The sequence below is a fragment of the Tamandua tetradactyla genome, chromosome 9 (assembly GCF_023851605.1).
Source record: "Tamandua tetradactyla isolate mTamTet1 chromosome 9, mTamTet1.pri, whole genome shotgun sequence".
NCBI classification, from domain to species: domain Eukaryota; kingdom Metazoa; phylum Chordata; class Mammalia; order Pilosa; family Myrmecophagidae; genus Tamandua; species Tamandua tetradactyla.
In genome coordinates, this window is record NC_135335.1 from 9,242,384 (window position 1) to 9,260,117 (window position 17,734).

At 49.9% G+C, this 17,734-nt stretch overlaps 1 protein-coding gene across 1 annotated transcript in view; it reads right to left on the bottom strand.

The window, feature by feature from the left end:
- Window positions 1-5,746: 5,746 nt before the first annotated feature.
- The window catches only part of POLA2 (DNA polymerase alpha 2, accessory subunit), a 34,024-nt gene continuing 22,036 nt past the window's right edge, over window positions 5,747-17,734 (bottom strand). Inside the window, exons 8-18 of the mRNA XM_077115754.1 lie at window positions 17,010-17,165; window positions 16,401-16,463; window positions 15,648-15,690; window positions 13,204-13,328; window positions 12,596-12,634; window positions 11,870-11,943; window positions 8,689-8,797; window positions 8,254-8,360; window positions 7,373-7,432; window positions 6,988-7,114; window positions 5,747-6,239 (exon numbers count right to left, since the gene is read on the bottom strand). Of these exons, the coding sequence (XP_076971869.1) occupies window positions 6,090-6,239; window positions 6,988-7,114; window positions 7,373-7,432; window positions 8,254-8,360; window positions 8,689-8,797; window positions 11,870-11,943; window positions 12,596-12,634; window positions 13,204-13,328; window positions 15,648-15,690; window positions 16,401-16,463; window positions 17,010-17,165 (1,053 nt within the window). The 3' untranslated portion in view covers window positions 5,747-6,089. The remainder of the gene's footprint in view (window positions 6,240-6,987; window positions 7,115-7,372; window positions 7,433-8,253; window positions 8,361-8,688; window positions 8,798-11,869; window positions 11,944-12,595; window positions 12,635-13,203; window positions 13,329-15,647; window positions 15,691-16,400; window positions 16,464-17,009; window positions 17,166-17,734) is intronic.

Here is a 17,734-nt window from a genome sequence, read left to right on the forward strand (position 1 = left end):
AGATTCCCCTAAGCAGGTCTCAGCTGATGGATCCTCAGGTTGTTTCCAGCCTTTCCCTATGACAGGCAGGGCCGCTGGGGAGCCACTGTGTACAAACGCCTTTTCCACGTGCGTGGGCACAGCTGTGGAAGAGATTCCTAGATACGGCCCTGGGGGTCATTTTGTCGGCTCTTGTCATCTTGCCCTTCTCAGGTGTGCCACGTACCAGCCCCCACATGCACGATAGGTACATTTCTCCTTGGCCTCCCTGGTCCCTGGTTCTGCATTCTTTTTTTGGGTGGTGGTGGTGCATGGTCTGGGAATCAAACCCAGGTCTCCTGCATGGAAGGCGAGAATTCTACCACTGAACCACCCGTGCGCCCTCTCCATCCTTTTGACTTCTGTTAGTCTGAAAGGTGAAGCTTGGTGACATTCTAGTTTGCCCTTCTCATGTGGTAAGTGAGGTTGGCCATCTTGCCACAAGCTTGAGAGCCATGCATATTTCCTTTTCGGTGAATCACCTGCAGACTGCCCAGGAAGGTCGCTCTGGCAACTTTGAAGAGTGGGGGACTGTAGGAAGACCAGACTGGAGGCCGGGGCCACATTGGGGACAATCGGTTCAAGAGAGAGACACAATGTGGCCCTGAGCTGCAGCGGCAGGAGTGGCCTGGAGAGCTGGAGGTTAGATGAGGTTGAAAGTTTGGGGTTTGTGATGGTTGGTCCCCAAGGCCTGCGGGGATGGGGATGGAGCAGTCAGGACCAGCTCCAGGCTTATGACTTGGGTGACTGGGAGGATGATGGGAGCACCGAGCGAGATGGAGGATTTGGGGGGTGTCACCCCCAGTGCCCACCTCACCAATCCTCCACGCCACTCAGTGAACCGTGGAAAACGCCAATCTGATGGCGACAGGCCCCTGCTCATGAGTTTCCGGGGCCACAGGGCCTGGGCAGGGCTTCTGCTGGCTTCTCCAGCCCCAGGCCACCTCTTGGCTCCCTCTGCTCCAAACCCAGCCCTTCAGTTTCCCGACCCACAGGCAATTCCAGGTCCCCCTGTAACACCCTCTCTCTTCTCTGTCCAGGAGTCATGTGATTCATTGCCTCCCTGGAATGTGTGTCACCCATTCATTCATTCATACTGATGAATGAATGAATGAACGAGCCAATGGTAGGGGACAGCATGAAGGGGGCTTTTAGGAGAGCGGGGAGCTGATGACCTCTGTGACACACAGAGCAGCCCTTCCCAGCCTCCCTGGAGCCCCCTCTCCCTTTGGACTGCTTGGTCCTATCCACAGCATTTGTCTTCACCTGATTTTCTAGAGCGTTCACTTGTGTACGGGTTGTTTTGTCTGTCTCTGCACTGGAGTGGAAGCTCCAGAAGGCAGCAGGGTTTTTGTCTCTCTCATTCCTCTCTAAATCCCCGTGCTGAGAACAGGTCCCCACCCAGGCCTGGGAGCTGAGGGGCTCTGGGGCTTGGTGACCATATCCCAGAGAAGGATGGTTCGTGATTCCTCAGTGTAATCCAACTAGGTGCCAGCCCTCCAAAGGGACTGGAGAGACAACAATGGACAGGACAGGTCCCTGCCCTTAAGGACAACCTGGAGACACCCTCACAGGGCAGTGGAGATTAGAAACATTTACTGGCTAAGGGTGCTGCTGCTTATTGCATACAAGGGCTGGCAAGGCAGAAGGGAAAGTTGTCTATATGTCTATATATGCATATTTTTTTCCTTTCTTATGAAGTAATCTCTGCACACAGTAAAAAAATTCAAGCAGGATATGTGGGTAGACAATATAGGATTCTCTTAAGTCCTGTTCTTGACCGCACAAGGCCTTCCATACTCATCCCCAGAGGCAGCTGCTGTTACCAGAAATATTCTAAGGAGCAGAAAATTGGAGGAGGACGTGCGTCTTCAGGGGACGGGGGACTTGGGAACTGGGGGATCACGCTGGGGCCTCCGACATCCCGAGGCCTCCCCAGCCCCTCTCTGTGGTGGGGGAGGCCGGTGGCAGGGGGCGGGGGGCGGGAAAGGATCTCCCAGCTTCCAAAGCGAGCAGGGTCCAGCATTGATGGGGGCAAGAGTGATTGCAGACTCCATGAACAGTGCTCCTCCTATTCGTCAGATGAGGCGTTGGTCCCTGCTCGGTGGGAGAGCTGCTTCCTCTGACAGCTGCAAGGGGCTGCCTTGACCCATCCTGTTTCTCCCTTCCAGGCTCCTCATGGGCCCAGAACAGGGCGAGGCCTGCTGACTCAGCCCTGGAGGTCTCCAGTTCTTTCTGAGCACGTGATGCTTCAGATCCTGGGAAGATCTGGGAGCAAGGCAGCCGGGTGCAGGGATCAGGGCCAGCAGGGTCACGGGGAAGTAGCTGCCCCTGAGACCTCCGAGGGGCCCCTTGGCCTAGGCAGCTGCAGGGCTCAGCTGTCAGGCAGATGCCAGGGTAGGGATTTGCTGGGAGCTTAGAGCCTGAGCAGGGTGGGTGGGTCTAGGTGGGGAAATCTGGAGCCTGGCCAAGCTGGTCTGAGGGCAGGCCAGCTCCTAGGCCCCTGGGACCCTTCCAGGATAGACCCAGACAGAGCAGAGACACATTTGGCCATTGAGGCCCAGAAAACCGAGAATGACCAAGGACAGGGGTGACACAGCCTCCTAAATGCCTGGGTGTTGCTGATTGGTTCCCACACGCAGTGGGTATCAGCTCTACCTCTGGTCTCCCTGGCATCTCCCTGCCACCACTTTCTCCCTCCTCCCTCCTCCCTTATCACCCAAGCCAGCCAGTCCCACCCAACACTCTGCTTATTCTGCTCTGGAATATCTTTGAGCTTTAAGCACAAGTACTGCCTGAAGTTTTCTCCATGACCCATGTCTTGCCCGCCCCCTTCTCTCCTTCACCAGCCTCTCGCCCCCTCCCAGTTCTGCAGCGTTGATGGTAGTGAGCTGTAAGCTGGTGGCTCTCAGATCAACCTCTCTCCATCCCTGCATCTTACTTGGGTTCTGCTCCGCTCCTGTCTTCCCAATGGCCTATGGAGGGAGAACCCACTTGGGTGCCACCCCGAATCCCAACCTGCCCCAGCAGATCCTGCTCCCTTGCTTAGCCGGTGCCCTGGGACCCCTGGAGCCTGTGGACAGGGCGCATCAGGAAGTTAGATGTGACCTCACGTGCCAAAGTGCACACGGCTGGTCTCAGAAATTTCCTTTCCTTCCTACCTGAGCTGTGTCTCAGCCCAACGCTGCTGTCCTGCTTCAGGCCCTTACCATTTTGGTTGCAGATGGCAGAAAAGTCAGCTCAAACTGGTTTAAGGGGGAAAAAAAAAGATAAACGTGGCTCCAGGTTCAGGTGGGAGGGTAGCTTCAGGCCAGCTTGATGCAGGAGCTCGGACAACATGGCATGGCGCTGGCTTCTCCCCCTCCGTCCCCTGGCTCTGTGTCCTCTTGTTTAGCTTCATACTCAGGACCGTCGAGGCCCTGCAAGTCTGATCCGGAGGGCGAGGCCCGTGTGCCTGCAACTGTGACCGGCTCTCAGGCGGCATGGTCACGAGGTCAGGGAAAAGGAAATTTGTACCAAATAAAGAAATGAAAAAGTCAGTCCAAATGGTCTGTCCCAGCTCCAGGGGAAGTGACAGGGCCAGGCCGGGCTGGGCCGGGCTGGGTTGACCCTAGGGGAAGGTCAAGGGAGAGGAAACGCCAAGCCCAAAGTGGCTGCAGAAGGCTGAGCAGGATGGAGAGGCTGGAGTCTGACGTCACAGCACTGCCCCTGCCCCCGGGGTACCCCTCGCTTCGCTCATTCCCCAGCTCTGTTCTTGGCACCCCTGGGGTTGCCACCCACAGGAGCTATGAGCGGCTTTTGTTCCCCTGGGCAGCTCTCCTCTGATGTTCTCAGAGCCGAAGCTTGAATCCTAAAGAGCAGCCATGCCAGGGATGAACTGAAGGGTGGCTGCCGGCTCCGTCAGGGAGCGAGGAAGAAGCTGTGGCAGGGTGGAGGCGCCAGGGGTGGAAGGCAGGGCTTGGGTAAGAGCACAGGGACGTTTCCTCCAGAACCACCTATCTAGCCCTCAGGTTCGCATCTCAAGGGCCTGAGGCAGGTGGAGCCCGCAAGTCCAGGTCCAGCCCAGCCTCGTCAGCATCTATCCCCTTCTATCACCAAGAACCTCAATTCAAAGTACGTGACCCCACTGCAGTCAGGAGCAAGAGGGGTGATGCTTCAGGAAATGGGGGGCACAGCTCAAGGAAGGGGCCTAGATCAGTCAGCAGTAGTGGCTTGGCACTGGTCTCCTGACAAGAGCAGAAGGGAACAGCCTGGTGACAGCGAGGCATGTGTCTGCAGGAGCTGCCTGCTCCCCGGGTTCGCCTCACATCCTGCTTTCACTTGGTTGGAGTGTTAAAGGCCTGCCCTGGGCCTCCAGGATCATTTTCAAGTCACATGACTTGTATCCGGGCAACGGGGCTCTCGCTCACGTTCACACCCAGCTCAGGGCAGCTCCTGGTCAGCGGGGGCAGGGGGGAGGGGTAAGACATCCGTCCACACTCCAGGCCTTGCACCCCAACATGGAATCCTCCTTCCCTGTCACCGATACCCATCCCACCCAGCCTCCAGATCTTTCCACGTCTGATGGAGGGGAAAGGGGGATCTGTGCCTTGCCAAGAGGGCCCAAGACATTACCGTTCCCCACGAGGCTTCTCTGGAAGCAACATGAAACTAATTGCCAAGGGCCATGGCTCCCCCAAAGAGCCATGTGTGGGCCCCACGATAAGAGCTGGGATCTGTGGCGCGCGTCCACATTTGCTAATCTTCTTGGCTCGGGTCCTCCAAGGCGGGAAGGGGCTAGTTTCTAGCTGATATTTAGTTTGGTATATTTTTGAACTGGATCAATAATATCAGCCGTGGGAGAGGGGTCTGGACCTAAAAATGCTACCTCCGGAGGCTGACAGGCCTGGAAGGAAAATCCACCGCCCATGTTGGGGCTTGTTTCTAATTCTTGTCTTGATAAGGAAGTGTCTATAAAACGGACGAAACAAAACAACTCCTTATGTGTTTCAGTGGAGACCAGTTTTAGCTGACTGTGGTCTGATCTGTTTGTCTGATTCCACTTCAGTGTCAAAGAGCTGGAGGGGGAGGCAAAGCCTGGCATCTGTTAGCTCACCTATTTATCTGAGTCAAGACACAACTATGAACAACTCGCCCCACCTTGTGCCAACAGCTGACGTTTTTTGGTCTTGGTCTGGCATGTGTGACAGGACAGCCTGCCAGCCTAAGGCAGAGACCCCCTCCACATTTCACCTGTGACAGCTTATCCCCAAGATGCCAGGACACATAGGTAGGACATCTTGGGACCCTGAAAGGCCGGTCCTTGTCCAAGTGTTCTGGGTTAAGGGCAAGCCCCATGCTGCTGAGCAACTTGGTGGAGTGGACGTGACTGGGGAACCTGGTTTCAGAAGAGCTCCAAGAGGCTGCCCCTCCAGATGGAGAGGAAAGCTGGAACCCAGCACGCATGAAGGGGCCACCGGGGAAGGTCGGCCCCACAGGCAGCTGATTACCCTGCAGCCTGAGCTTTAGGGTGTGAGTGCCAAGCACACCTCCTCATAGAAACACTATTGGGGCCAGGGAGATAGCTTTAGGAGTGGGGCCAGGGGGATAGCTGTGGGAGTCGGGCCAGCGGGATAGCTGTAGGGAGTTGTGAGGGGCTGGGCAGAAACACAGTGGGACTGATGTGCTGTATTCTCATGAAATATTTTTTGTCCACGACCAGGAAAAATAAAAAGAAGGAAGATTAAGCTTAGAAGTTACACTTAGAATTTCTTTTTATTCCTCCAAAAGCTGTTTTTGTATTTGATTCAGGTATAAAATCTGGTCTTTTCTGAGCACGCGGTGTCCATGGCCAGTTCACTTCTGCATGCCATGCATTCATTAAAAAACCATTACTTTCTTCCAGGGAGAAACTCAACTTAGCATCTAAGCCCAGCTGCGCATGCTCTTCTCTGTTCAGCGTCTCAGCAGCCCTCCTTTACCAGCTGGCTGCCTCCCTCTCCTTCAGAGATCTTGTCTAAGGCTGACCACTCCTGTGCCCTTAGACATCTGTGAGGGCCCAGCCCAATGGGGGACGAGAAAGGACAGAACCTTCAGATCCTGACCACCTGGGCGGCCACACATGGACTCCGCCTCCCCTCCCCGTCCATAGTCAGCCTCCGGAGGTAGAGACGGCTAAAGGTGCCTCCCACCTGCCCTTTGGTGAGGCGCCCGGGGTTCACGCAGACACAGCCAAGGATGTCCTGGGAAAGGAAAGGAGCAGACTATGGGTTTGGAAAGGCCCTAAATTAACCGTACTGATTTCCCTACAAGAAAAACCCAGAATCATTTAACAGTTGGACCTCAAAGAGGGCTTTCTAAAATGGAAACAAAAGCAACCAAACACACTTTATGTCAAATATGCCAACGTGAGTTTCTGAAACAGAATAAAGAACGAGGTGATCTGGCGGGGTGATGATCAGCTCCGAGACTTGGAGACAAACCTGAGCTAGCTGTTTATTTTTCCAAATGGAAAAAAATCGTCCCTGAGGTTGAATAGACTCTGGTTCCATAAGAAGGGGAAGGACTGGACAGAACCACCCCCCATCCCAAGGCAGTCAGGGCCTCAGAGCAGAGGCAGGAGGCAGAAAGAGTGGAACAACCTGAGAGCTTCTTAAAGTATTCCCAGTTGAGCCTGCCTGAGGTCCCGTCAGATTCCGGGTGGGAGTGGGCAGGCACACATGGGCAGTGTCAAGGGCCTCCCTATCTGCTGGAGCTGACCCAGCGCCGTGTTCAGGGAAGGGGGAGGAGGGGAGAGGATACCGAATGCTCATGCATTTTACTGGCAGATTTTTTTTCTAAGTTTCACCACCTTCCCAAAAGACACGAGGTCCCAGTGCTGGGTTGCAGAGCCCACCACCCCATCAGCAGACCCGCAAAGAATGAATGCCAGGTGATTTAGAAGGGGAAGTTCTGGAGCTTCTAGGAAAAATGGAAATAGTTCGAGTTTACCTTCACAAAATATCTCAGTTCTGATGGGATTATGAAGACATCTGGGGTGACCGGCAGCTGGGCATAGGTATAGAAATTCTCATAGTCGATGGCCATGTCTTCTTGGGGAGGGTAGAGCGGGTAATAGCTATGGAGAAGGAGAGAAGCAGTGAGCAGCAGCACCCCATGCCACCCCGTCACTTGTTTAGTCAGCAGCAGCACCCCATCCCACGCCGTCACTTGTTTTCATGCTGCCTGCAGTCACAGACTTTTTCCTTCTTCTTCCTGTATTTTGGGACAGGGTGGAGCTCCCTGGGAATAGCCTCGAGAAGGCTCTCACAGCCAAGTCTGTCAAAGCCCTGGGACCCCAATGGACTCTCTTCACGATTCCAGAAGGTGAGCTCACCTCCTCTGGGTCAGGATGTGCTTGAGTACTCGGCTGAATCTGTCTGAAGTTCCGGAAGAACTGGAGAAGGGAGAAAAGCAAGATAAAAACAGACCCTTCTTTTCCAGCTCTTGCTTCTCTCCAGGGAAGACTCAAGGATTTAATAAACTGGAGAGAAGCTAAAGCCAAGGTACAGTGACAAGAGAATACCGGAAGACACAAGCAGCTGTCCACTCCCACATGAGAAAGGAAGCAAGACACTGGGCTAAGATCAAAGGAGGCCACCAATCAGTTCTGTATTACGCAAGAGATGCAAAGTCTGCACCATCAGGAAGCAAATGTGCAGTTGGGGTGACCCTGCATCGCAAACCTTTGCCCACAAGCACGCCCCATCACACTGAACAAATGGATGGCTGCCAACACTCCTTCCCAGCAATGATGGGCTGGAGGAACTGAACTGCCGCGTATTCCATCCGGCATGGCCGGGTCTGATTCTATAAATGCTCTTGTCAAGGAAAAAAATCCCTTCAAAGCAAAGTCACACTTTATCTTCCCACCAACAGGGACATGCACAGTTGTCTAGGTCACAAATTTGAGAGGTAAAGAAAAGTTAGATAGCAGAAAATGCAGGTGAACTTCTATGACTATAAATTAAGTGCAAAGGTAGAACAGAAATGGTTTTCTTTGGGTCTCAAACACTGTAGACCAGTGGAAACAGAAACGAATACAGCCAGCCACTCTCCACAGGCAAAGGGAAACTCAGATGGCTAAAGGGTTTGGTAGAAAAAGCCTCTGAGGACTTGCTGGTCAAGACTCTGTCAAGCAGTCCCTTGATCTTCTTGCCTGAGGAAAGAACCGGGATACAATAGAAATTGCTAGCTGGACTGAGACATGCTTCTTACCTACTGATCTCCTCGGCCCCCATGTGGAAGAGCAGATCCGTGGACGTCAAGCCAAAGATCACTCCGTTTATGGAGAGGGTACAGGGCTCTGACACGAACTGAACTCGCTAATATGAGGGGTTGAAAGAAACATCTGCCATGGATCTGGCCATTCCCAGGGAGCTCCACCCTGTCAACAAACCCAGACACTTCTTCCCCATGAAATTGGGGGCTCTCCCCAATTCAGGGCTGGGGAGGACCACTGGAAGGGGAGACCAAACCAATGTACAGTAACACACAATGTGCAGGAATGCATTTGTTAAAACAGGTTAGATCCAGGCTCTATGCATGTCCCAAAAAAGGCAGCTCCACCCTCTACAGCAGGGACCCTGCTGGATCACCTGGGGCACATTCTGACTCTGGGTGCCTGCTGGCTAAGGAGGGGGTGTGTGGTACCTCTTTGTCCTCTCGAGACAGATCAGGGTGGCTGAAAGGCGGCTGGGGATACACAGGCTGGTGGTGCACATCTCTCAGCGAGGGGACAAATACAAGGTGGGAGCCAGAGCTAGTCGTCAAAAAATAAACAAAGGGGTAGAAAAATGAGTGCCGTTGGGTTAGGACAGCTGGGCAACAGATTTAAAATGTCAAGAGTTTCACAAAACAGGACCCGCCTTCCAGGGGAAAATTCCAGGATTGAACTAGTTTGTGAAGAGAGATGCTGTCTCCCATGGGACACAGAGAATGAAATAATTTGTTCTTTCACATCCATCTTGATGAGGCTCAGATTGCCTGAGACACACTTTCTCATTGCTCCATGTGGCACTGCCCTAGGGGAGAGCATGGGGACTACTTTTCTTGTTTGGTCAACTAAGGGGAGAAGAAAATGAGATACGAAGAGGGATTTGATTCAAAAAATCATTGTCTCAGAGTCAGATCTGAAACCCAAGTTCTGCCTCTTTACACTGTCTAAAGAGATAGAGTTTATCGGCATTATTAAGTCTCCCCGTCAATGACCGAAAGCGAGAGGAATCTGGGGACTCCCTTCCGGGGAGAAATCAGGCGTACCAATCGGACCCTGACATTGCTTTAGTTTCTAGAAGACCAAACTGGAGCCTGCTGGATAAACAAATACCAGGCTGGAGCTGCTGGACAATGAAGACACGAGCATTTTCAGAGGAATGGGGAAAAATGCCATCAGCGTCTCCAGAGCTAACACGCCCTGCCCTGCTCATGGAGGGAACTAAGACCTCAGTTCTTATTTTGCAGCAGACCATCTTGTGAAAATGAAAGAAATATTTAACAGCAATAGTAGAAGCATAGAGGACAGCAGATGTTTCCTTTGATGGAGGCAGAGGGAAAATCTTTAGGGTTACGTCATATAAGTGAAGAAAAAAGCTGTAACTTTTTTTCTTCTAGGGGCCAACTGCTTATCTCCCCCAGCAACACAAAAAAAGGAAAGGAAAAAAATGTCCTTTCCTTGGTTCCCTTCGCTGTCTTTGGCGGAGGGGCCTATTACAAATCAAACAGGCATAAAGTATACTTTGGGGGCGTGATTAAAATCCACTAATAATTCTCACTTCCAGTTCCCTCTCCTGCTTAAAATGCTGCAGTCTGTCCAGACTAAGTACATAGCTGCTTTTCATAGCTGAGAAGGATATTGGGATTGTCATCACGCTTATTCACTCATTTATTATGCCGGCTCAAAGTGTGACCCGAGACTTCTGCAACAGAAAATCAGAATTTTGAGACCAAAGGGACTTTGCATATTAGTCATAATTGCTGTGACAGTGAAAAGTTCACCATCATTATCCAACTCCATCAGTTCGGGTGTTAGGCAGAGTCTGGAAAACAGTCTGGGGGACTTGTATGGGGCAGTCAGGGCTCCAGATCTCCTGGGCTCACAGTTTGTGATGGATGCAGAGGGCTGAGGTGCAGTCGGGCACTCTTGAGGGACCTAATGATCTGTTCCAGCATAGGTGCTGGGAGATCAATAGTTAAGGAGGAAACAGCCTTTCTGCTTGTGGTTATAAACTGGCTGTAGGGGGAGAGATCAGAAAGAAAATTCCAACTATGCTGCAGCATTGCACAATTTCACATATCATGGTGGGAGGGGCTGCTCCCTCCAGCGGGATGAGAACTCCCAGGCTTGGCTAGGCTCCTTGTGGGAGGAGAAGCTGCCTCCCTGGTTCTGACTTTCACTGATAAATCAGCTCGTGTGCTGTATTTCTGACCTCCCAGAAATAAAAATAAATTCTCCAACCGAGGACCGTTCCTGTGCTTTTTTGGGAAGGGTGGGGCAGCCCGCCTCCACTGAGGCGCCCACTGGCTGCAGATTAAAGTGCCTGGCGGTGCTGGGCCCTCACCCCTAGTGTAACAATGTCTGGTTTGTTCTTTGTTTGTATCACTGCTGTCAATAGCACATGGGGTGAGGAACCAAAACACCAAACCCAACCTCTCAGTGAAAGCGGCACAGTCCCTGCCTATCCCCAAGGAGACTAGAAGGCTGACAAAATGGGGACACCAACCCTGCCCATTTCCCAAGGGGTATTCTCCTGAAGAGCTCTAGGTACTGTACTCAGGGTTGCATCCAATCTGGGAGGCAAGAGGGGAGGCCTGATCTTCATTTGAGGACAGGTGGGAGGCAAGAGGGGGCAGACTGGCCACAGTCGGTCAGGGCACGACCACAACTCGAGTCCCCTGACTCTTCCCTCACATGGAGGTGGCCACCACGCTGGGCCACGCTGCCAGGACAAGAAGGCAGTATTACAACTGATCAGTGCTAGGACTGGTTCTCACAGTCAAAGAGTGGAAGAGTACAGGCTGTTTTAAAAACCACCTTTGTGACAGACTTGCTTTTAAAGCTTTGTCTCAGGAGTGTTTGTTTTTATGAGCTTAGCCTTAGGCAAGCAAATTCCACGAGATAAATATCTATACCTATACCAGTTTATTTCAAACTGTGGTAGTGGAGGAAAAGGGACAGGAATTGAGGGTATTGGCTTCCTGAATAACTTTCTACTTCAAGCTTTAGGCTCTTCTGGAATAGAGGCTCGCCCCTCAAATTAGAGCTGCATGTCACTTTCATCACTGATGTGACCTTTGCCAGTTCCTTCCGCTTGGTTCATGGCAAGGACTCAAGGACCCTTGCCCTGACTGAGACTGTTGACCACTGCTTGCTCGGGGTCATCAGGGACACCCCATGCTGCATAGTGACGTGCTGGCTAAGGGAACACGCTTGGGCTGACGTCCAAATTTGTACAAGATGTTTAGGTCCTGGCAGGACTTGGTGTGTAAGTACTGAAACGCTTCTCAGATTCACCCTGGGAACATTCCCATGGACTATGAGTTTATATAAAAGAAAGCGAGAAGAGGAAGGAAGTAAAGAAGCGAAAGAAAGAGCAAGTGAAACAAGAGAAAGCACCTGTCCCTTTTAAGTATGTTTATCACTGTGTTGTACAAGGCTGCCTCTTAACCTGGTGTCCGTGAACTTGAAGTTCAAAAGTTCTCTCTGCTTTCTGTAGTTCAAAAGGATGAAAAGGACAGTAAATAGCATGACTTTTGGACTGTTTTAGTTTCCTAATGGAAAGCTCTGGGAAAACCAACAAAGCTTAAGGTTCTGTCCAGAATTTTAAATTCTGACCTTTTTGTCCCTTCAATAATTGTTCGTAGACATTGCTTGAAGATATCATCAAATGGACTTGTTAGTAGACAGTTCTGCAAGAAACGAAAGGAGATGTATTCAGAGGGCAGACCTTCAGCATTTATCCAGTTGTTTAATATTTGTTAAATGGCTTTGAGGTGCTTGCGGCTGAGCTGGAGCTAAAGGAGATGCACGGATGAAAAAGATGAGGTCTCTGACCTCAAGCAGCTGGGTCTCGAAGGGCAGGAGATGAAAAAGAATTAATCATCTTGAATGTAAGCTGAGAGAGAGACTACAAGGAAGAGTGCTTTTAAATCTACTCTGCGGGAATTAAAATATTGTCAGGCAAAGGATAGGAGAACCAACTGTCTGCCCTGGAGATATCCAATGAAGGGCCATTTGTGCCTTACGCAGCAAAGGACAGCAAGATGTGAGTTATTTTATTGGCGCCTAGGGTAACAGCCAAGAAAGACACTTCACAAGGGCAGACCCACAACCCACACACACCTATGTCATTGCCGGTGCTCCTGTTAGCCCTAAGCATCACAAAGATACATCGGGACTGACACATTTATATTTGCCCCCCCACCCCCAGCTTCCAAACAGCTATGTATTCCGGTGAAATGTGCCCCTCTCCCAGCATTAAAAAAAATGCTGCGAGAGCTCAACTGAATTCAAGTATGGAGCAGCTTACCCCCACCCTACCCGTTCAACTAAGTCACTTACCTCAACCTGTTCATGCTTAGCATCTAGGAAAGGTCCAAACTGCAAATAAGATCAAGGGGAGAAACAAAGGTCCAAAAACCAAAACAAAACCTCAGAATCACACACGTCCTTGAACATCTTCAGATACCCTGTAGTTTTCTGCACAGGGCTCACCTGCCCCCCAGGCTACCTGCAACTGATATTTAAGGCAGACGCATGCAAACCCGGATGGAGGGGGTCACCAGGGTCCCACAAGTATGGCGATTGCCCCCTACAACACTGGGCCTTTTCCTGACTTTCTAAACCTAGCAAGGGATATCTGCCACCATGCTAACAGTTATATTTTGAACTTTAAAAAAATGAGAGATCAGGTCAGAAGTCGTGGCGTAATGGACACTGTAAAATTTCAGGTGGCAAAAAAAAAATATCAGGCTTTTAGATTTAGCGATGGCCTGTAAACCAGTGGTACCTCTCCAAAGATGCAGGCTAAGAACTGAAAAATATTTTTAAAAAGGAGGAGAGACCAACATCCTGAAACTTCAGAACTACATTAGACTTTTCTCTAAGGCAGATTCTTCAGTTCTTTCTGGGGTTTCCCTGAGTGTTGCTTTTCCGGGGGGACCTCCTACCAGAATGCAGACATCCGGCCGATCGCGGTTGATAACAGCAATGAGGTCAAGCAGGGGGTCATATGCGATGCTGTCAGAGGTGGTATACGGCCCGCAGGCTGCCAGGACCATCTGTTGTTCAAAATCTGAGACAGAGAGGAATCTAAGGGGTTGATTAGAAGTTACTGATATTGGGATGACGGGAGGAGAAAGGACAGTTAGGAAAAATGCCATTGAAAGTCAATTTATTGAGAACCCTCTGTGTGTCTAACTCTGGGAATCTAAGATGAGTAAGAGCTACCCTCAAAGAAGACTCCACCAGGCGGCAGGCACAGCAGATATGCCAATAACTGTCACGTGTTATGGATTTTACTAGCATATACACGAAGTGGTTTGAGGAAAGTGATAGGCAGGAAAGAATTTGCCAAGTGAGGTTTGCTTCTCCCTTTTGCATCGAACCTTCCAGGAGCGAGGGGAAGGCAGGCTCAGGAATGGGACAGGAGGGCACCGAGTCTGAGTGTGCTCGGGGATAGGAAATGTCTGGTGGTCCAGTGCAGCTGCAGGATGTGCTGTTTTGGACATTCCAGAGAGTCAGGCTGGGATGAAGGCTGTACACAGGAGACTGCTGGGTGACTGGGTGGGGGGACATTTGTTGCTTCCTGTCCACCCAGAAAACCACTGCCCTTTTCCTGGCAGCATTCTGCTTTCCTCTCTCCATATGGCAATCTAGGTAGGAATGTCAATTAGGTGCTATCCTTCCCAGCCAAGGGTCAGGCCTACCACCCAGTTTAGGCCATTCAGATTCTCCCCCCTGGGACCTGGAATCTTGAGGTAAACCATCCAAAGACAGCAAAAGGTTGGAGGTGACCTATTCCAGCAGAGTTGCTGGATGGGACACCCAGGGAATTTCTACTGTCTGGACACCTAAGTGGCGAGGTACCTATCCTGGTTCCAAGCCTGGATTTCCAGCTGCCTGTCAGTCTGTGAGCTACTTGAATTTTTCCCAACAAATTCCCTTTTTCTTAAGTAGATTCTGTAGCTTACAACAATGACAGAAAAACCAAATATCCCTAATTGACATCGTGACAACACAAGGCTGTATTAGTTTCCTATTGCTGCTATAACAAACTTCGTGGCTTAAAACAAAACATACCTATCACCATACAGTTTCGGAGGTCAGAAGACCTAAAATCAAGGGGCTGGCAGGGCTGCATTCCTTCTGGAGGCTCTAGGGGAGAATCTGTTTTCCAGCTTCTAGAAGCAGCCCGCATTCCTTGGCTCATTCATGGCCCCACCTTCCATCCTGAAAGCCAGGAGCTGGTAGCACTCTCTCCCTGACTCTGACTCTCCTGCTTCCCTCTTATGAGGATACTTGTGATTACACTGGACCCACCTGGATAATCCTAGATGATGCTTAACTTAATGATGTCTGCAAAGTCCCTTTTGCCATATAAGACACATAATCACAGTTTGTTACAATATAACACCATTAACTGAGATTGAGATCTCAAGGGGAAGGGTGGTTTCATGAGGAAGTGGGGCAGGGGACAAAGATATATATGGTTTGAGGTCATTCCAGGTGTTCTCCCCATGATAAATACTAAGCACTTGGAGGGAAAGTGCTTAGTCCTTGTCTTATTCCGAATCTCCGCGAGTGCCTAGTTAATACCTTGTACACAAAATGTTAACTTATGAAACTGCCTACCAAAGCTTCCCCGGCTCAGGGCACAGGCTCTTGGCATCTCAGTCATGTCAATTTCTTTTCATTACTAGAAGTTAATCAAAAACGTCCATATTGCTTTTGTCTCCATAAACACTTATTTTCTAACATGCAACACCATAAACTCCTACATTTCATTCCCAGTTCTAAGTCATCTCTCAGAATGCTTTCACACACTATTAATGCATTTGTGTTGCTGACAAATGCTCTTGTCGGCCTAATCCTTAGCAATGGTCTACTCTGCTTACAAAAATGCGTTGAAATCATTTGAAGCAAAGATTGTTAAAATTTCTCTTTGTCTTTTTCCTGTCTAAATTAGCTATTAAATAACTCGAGGTGTTGTTAGAAATTCCTCATCTTTTAGAATCAACTTTTATTTTGAAAAAACTTAGAGGTTCTTGGATACCCATTGCTGGTTCCCCTCAATGTAGCATCTTTAATGACCACGGCACACTGATCAAAATGAAGAAATGAACACTGGTAATATACTGCTAATGAAATCCCACTTTTCCCCATTACTGTCCTTTTTCTCTTCTAGGAGCCAATCTAGTATACCATGTTGCACTTAAGAGAAATTATTTTTTAAACTGCATATACTTTCCCGGTCAAAGCGATCTTTAACTATCTGTGAAACGTTTGCTCTCAAATAGCTTTTGCAGCTTCCTTTGGTACCCAGGAGCCATATTCCTAGGCCCTTGCCCACCACCATCAATGCTGGCAAAACAAGTTTTGAACCAATGCTCACCTTCGTCCTCTTCAGTGGGGTGATGAAACGGAAGGGGCACCCCCTTAAAAACAGGAGAAAAGTCAAACTAAGGTCAGGCTCCACATGCTGCCTTGGTAAGGAGATGGGCAGGCACTTGAAGGAAATGTGTTTGCAGGTGTGCGGTGAGAGGATGCTGGAGAAGGGCGTGGGATCGAGAGGGAAGAAAGCAGTGTCTGTCTTGTTACTCGGAGCTAAAAGCCTACAAGGTGGACGGTACCTGCCACTTTTCTATACTGCTCAGGGCAGCAAAGAAACACAGGTCATGGGAGGTTACAGCTATTTGCTTATAAAACAAGGTGCCTAAAGGATCAGTAGACAGCCAGGCAAGGATGGGAGAGAAGGGTATCTGCTACTTTTCCTTGTACTCTATGAAAATCTGTGGATTATTGCCTAGAGCAGGGTTAGGCAGACTACAGCCCACAGGCCAAATGTGGCTACAGCCTGTTTTCGTAAATAAAGTTTTACTGACACATACTTGTTGCTGGGTTGTCTCTAGGTTTTGCACTACAAAGGTAGAAATTGTATGGCCTACAAAGTCTAAAATATTAACTGTCTGGCCCTTTACAGAAAAAGTTTACTAACTTCGGGCCTAGAGGTAAAGTCATACCTGGTTCCTACCCTACAGACAGAGAATTGGCCAGTTTAAGAACGATCAGTTTTGAGGATGGGCAGGACTGCACACACCGTGTCTGAAGCAAATCTGGGGGAAAGGTGGGAAGGCCAGTGTGGTACCTCATAGAGTTTGGTGGCAACAAGTTTTCTGCCAGTGGTGTTGATTCCTTCCATAATTACGACCTAAAAGACAAGAAGCAAAACAGGATTGCTAAAGAGAAGAGAGAAACAAGAGGTCTGGAATAAATTATTCTGATGTAGTTATAAGAACGGTCCAACTATTCTCATTTCATAATAGTAACTGTGGGAGCATATTTCTAGAAAACAAATTAAAGGGGTTACATTAATAATAATCATGCCCTACGCGAATGACCTAATTTTCACAACGATCCTATGAGGTAAGAATTATTAGCCTCATTTTGTAGAGGAGGACGCAGTGGCTTAGAGGGGTTAAATAACTTGCTCACAAGCACACAGCTTATAGGGAGGAGCTGGGATTTAACCCAGGGCAGGTTCAGGGCCTACAGGGGAAAAGGTGAATCTGGCCATAATGCCCGCTCTTGGGCTTGTGCTCCAGCTGCTCGAGCCGCCCCATCCTACCACACTGCACAGCAAGACCAAGGCGCATACCTAGCGGTGAAACACTTCTTCCTAGCACTGTGCCACACCACAAGTGCTATGAATGTAAATAGCCAGCCTGTATCCCAGTGGAGACACCGTGCATCTCACCTGGCCAGGAAACAGAGAGTATTCTTTGAGCTCAGATAAATCCACTGGAATTTGAGCACCTGAGGAATGTTCTCGGTCTCCTTCAAGAATCACTGACTTGCTATTCAGCTTCCCGTTACTATCACAGCCAATCTGGCCCAGCAGTGCGACAGGCTCCTAGCGAAGGAAGGGTGTAACATAAGAGCGGTGGCCTTTGAAAAAAGAGCTCAATATCTGAAGCCAACAGGGTCAACAGCAAAACAAACCCAAAACCATAAACCCTTTTGGGGCACTGTTTTGGTCATGAGATGGCCATGAATAATCTCACCAACTCTCAGGGTTGAAGGGATGCTTAAAGGGCATCAGGTACTCCCACCGAATACTGGAGGTTCCTTCTCTGTGGCCACTGAAATGTTAGCATCTCTAGTGGAATGGGAACCTAACCCCCCTCCCTGAGGCAGCCCGCTGCATGTCTTTGGATAGCCATGACTGTTGCTAGTAGCTAACATTTTTTTTTGAGCTAAGTACCAGGTACTGTTCTAAATGCTGTATTAACTCAGGCCTCACAAGACCCCTGAAGCGGACACTATTATTGTGCCCATGTTACAGAGGAGAAAAACGCCCAGCAGAGAGGGTAGAGAGTTTCGCCAAGGTCAAACAGTAGGGGAAGCCTGGGTTTGCAGTCCTCAAGTTTGACTCCAGAGCCACACCCTTAACCACATACTATATTGCCTCCCAACAGGAAG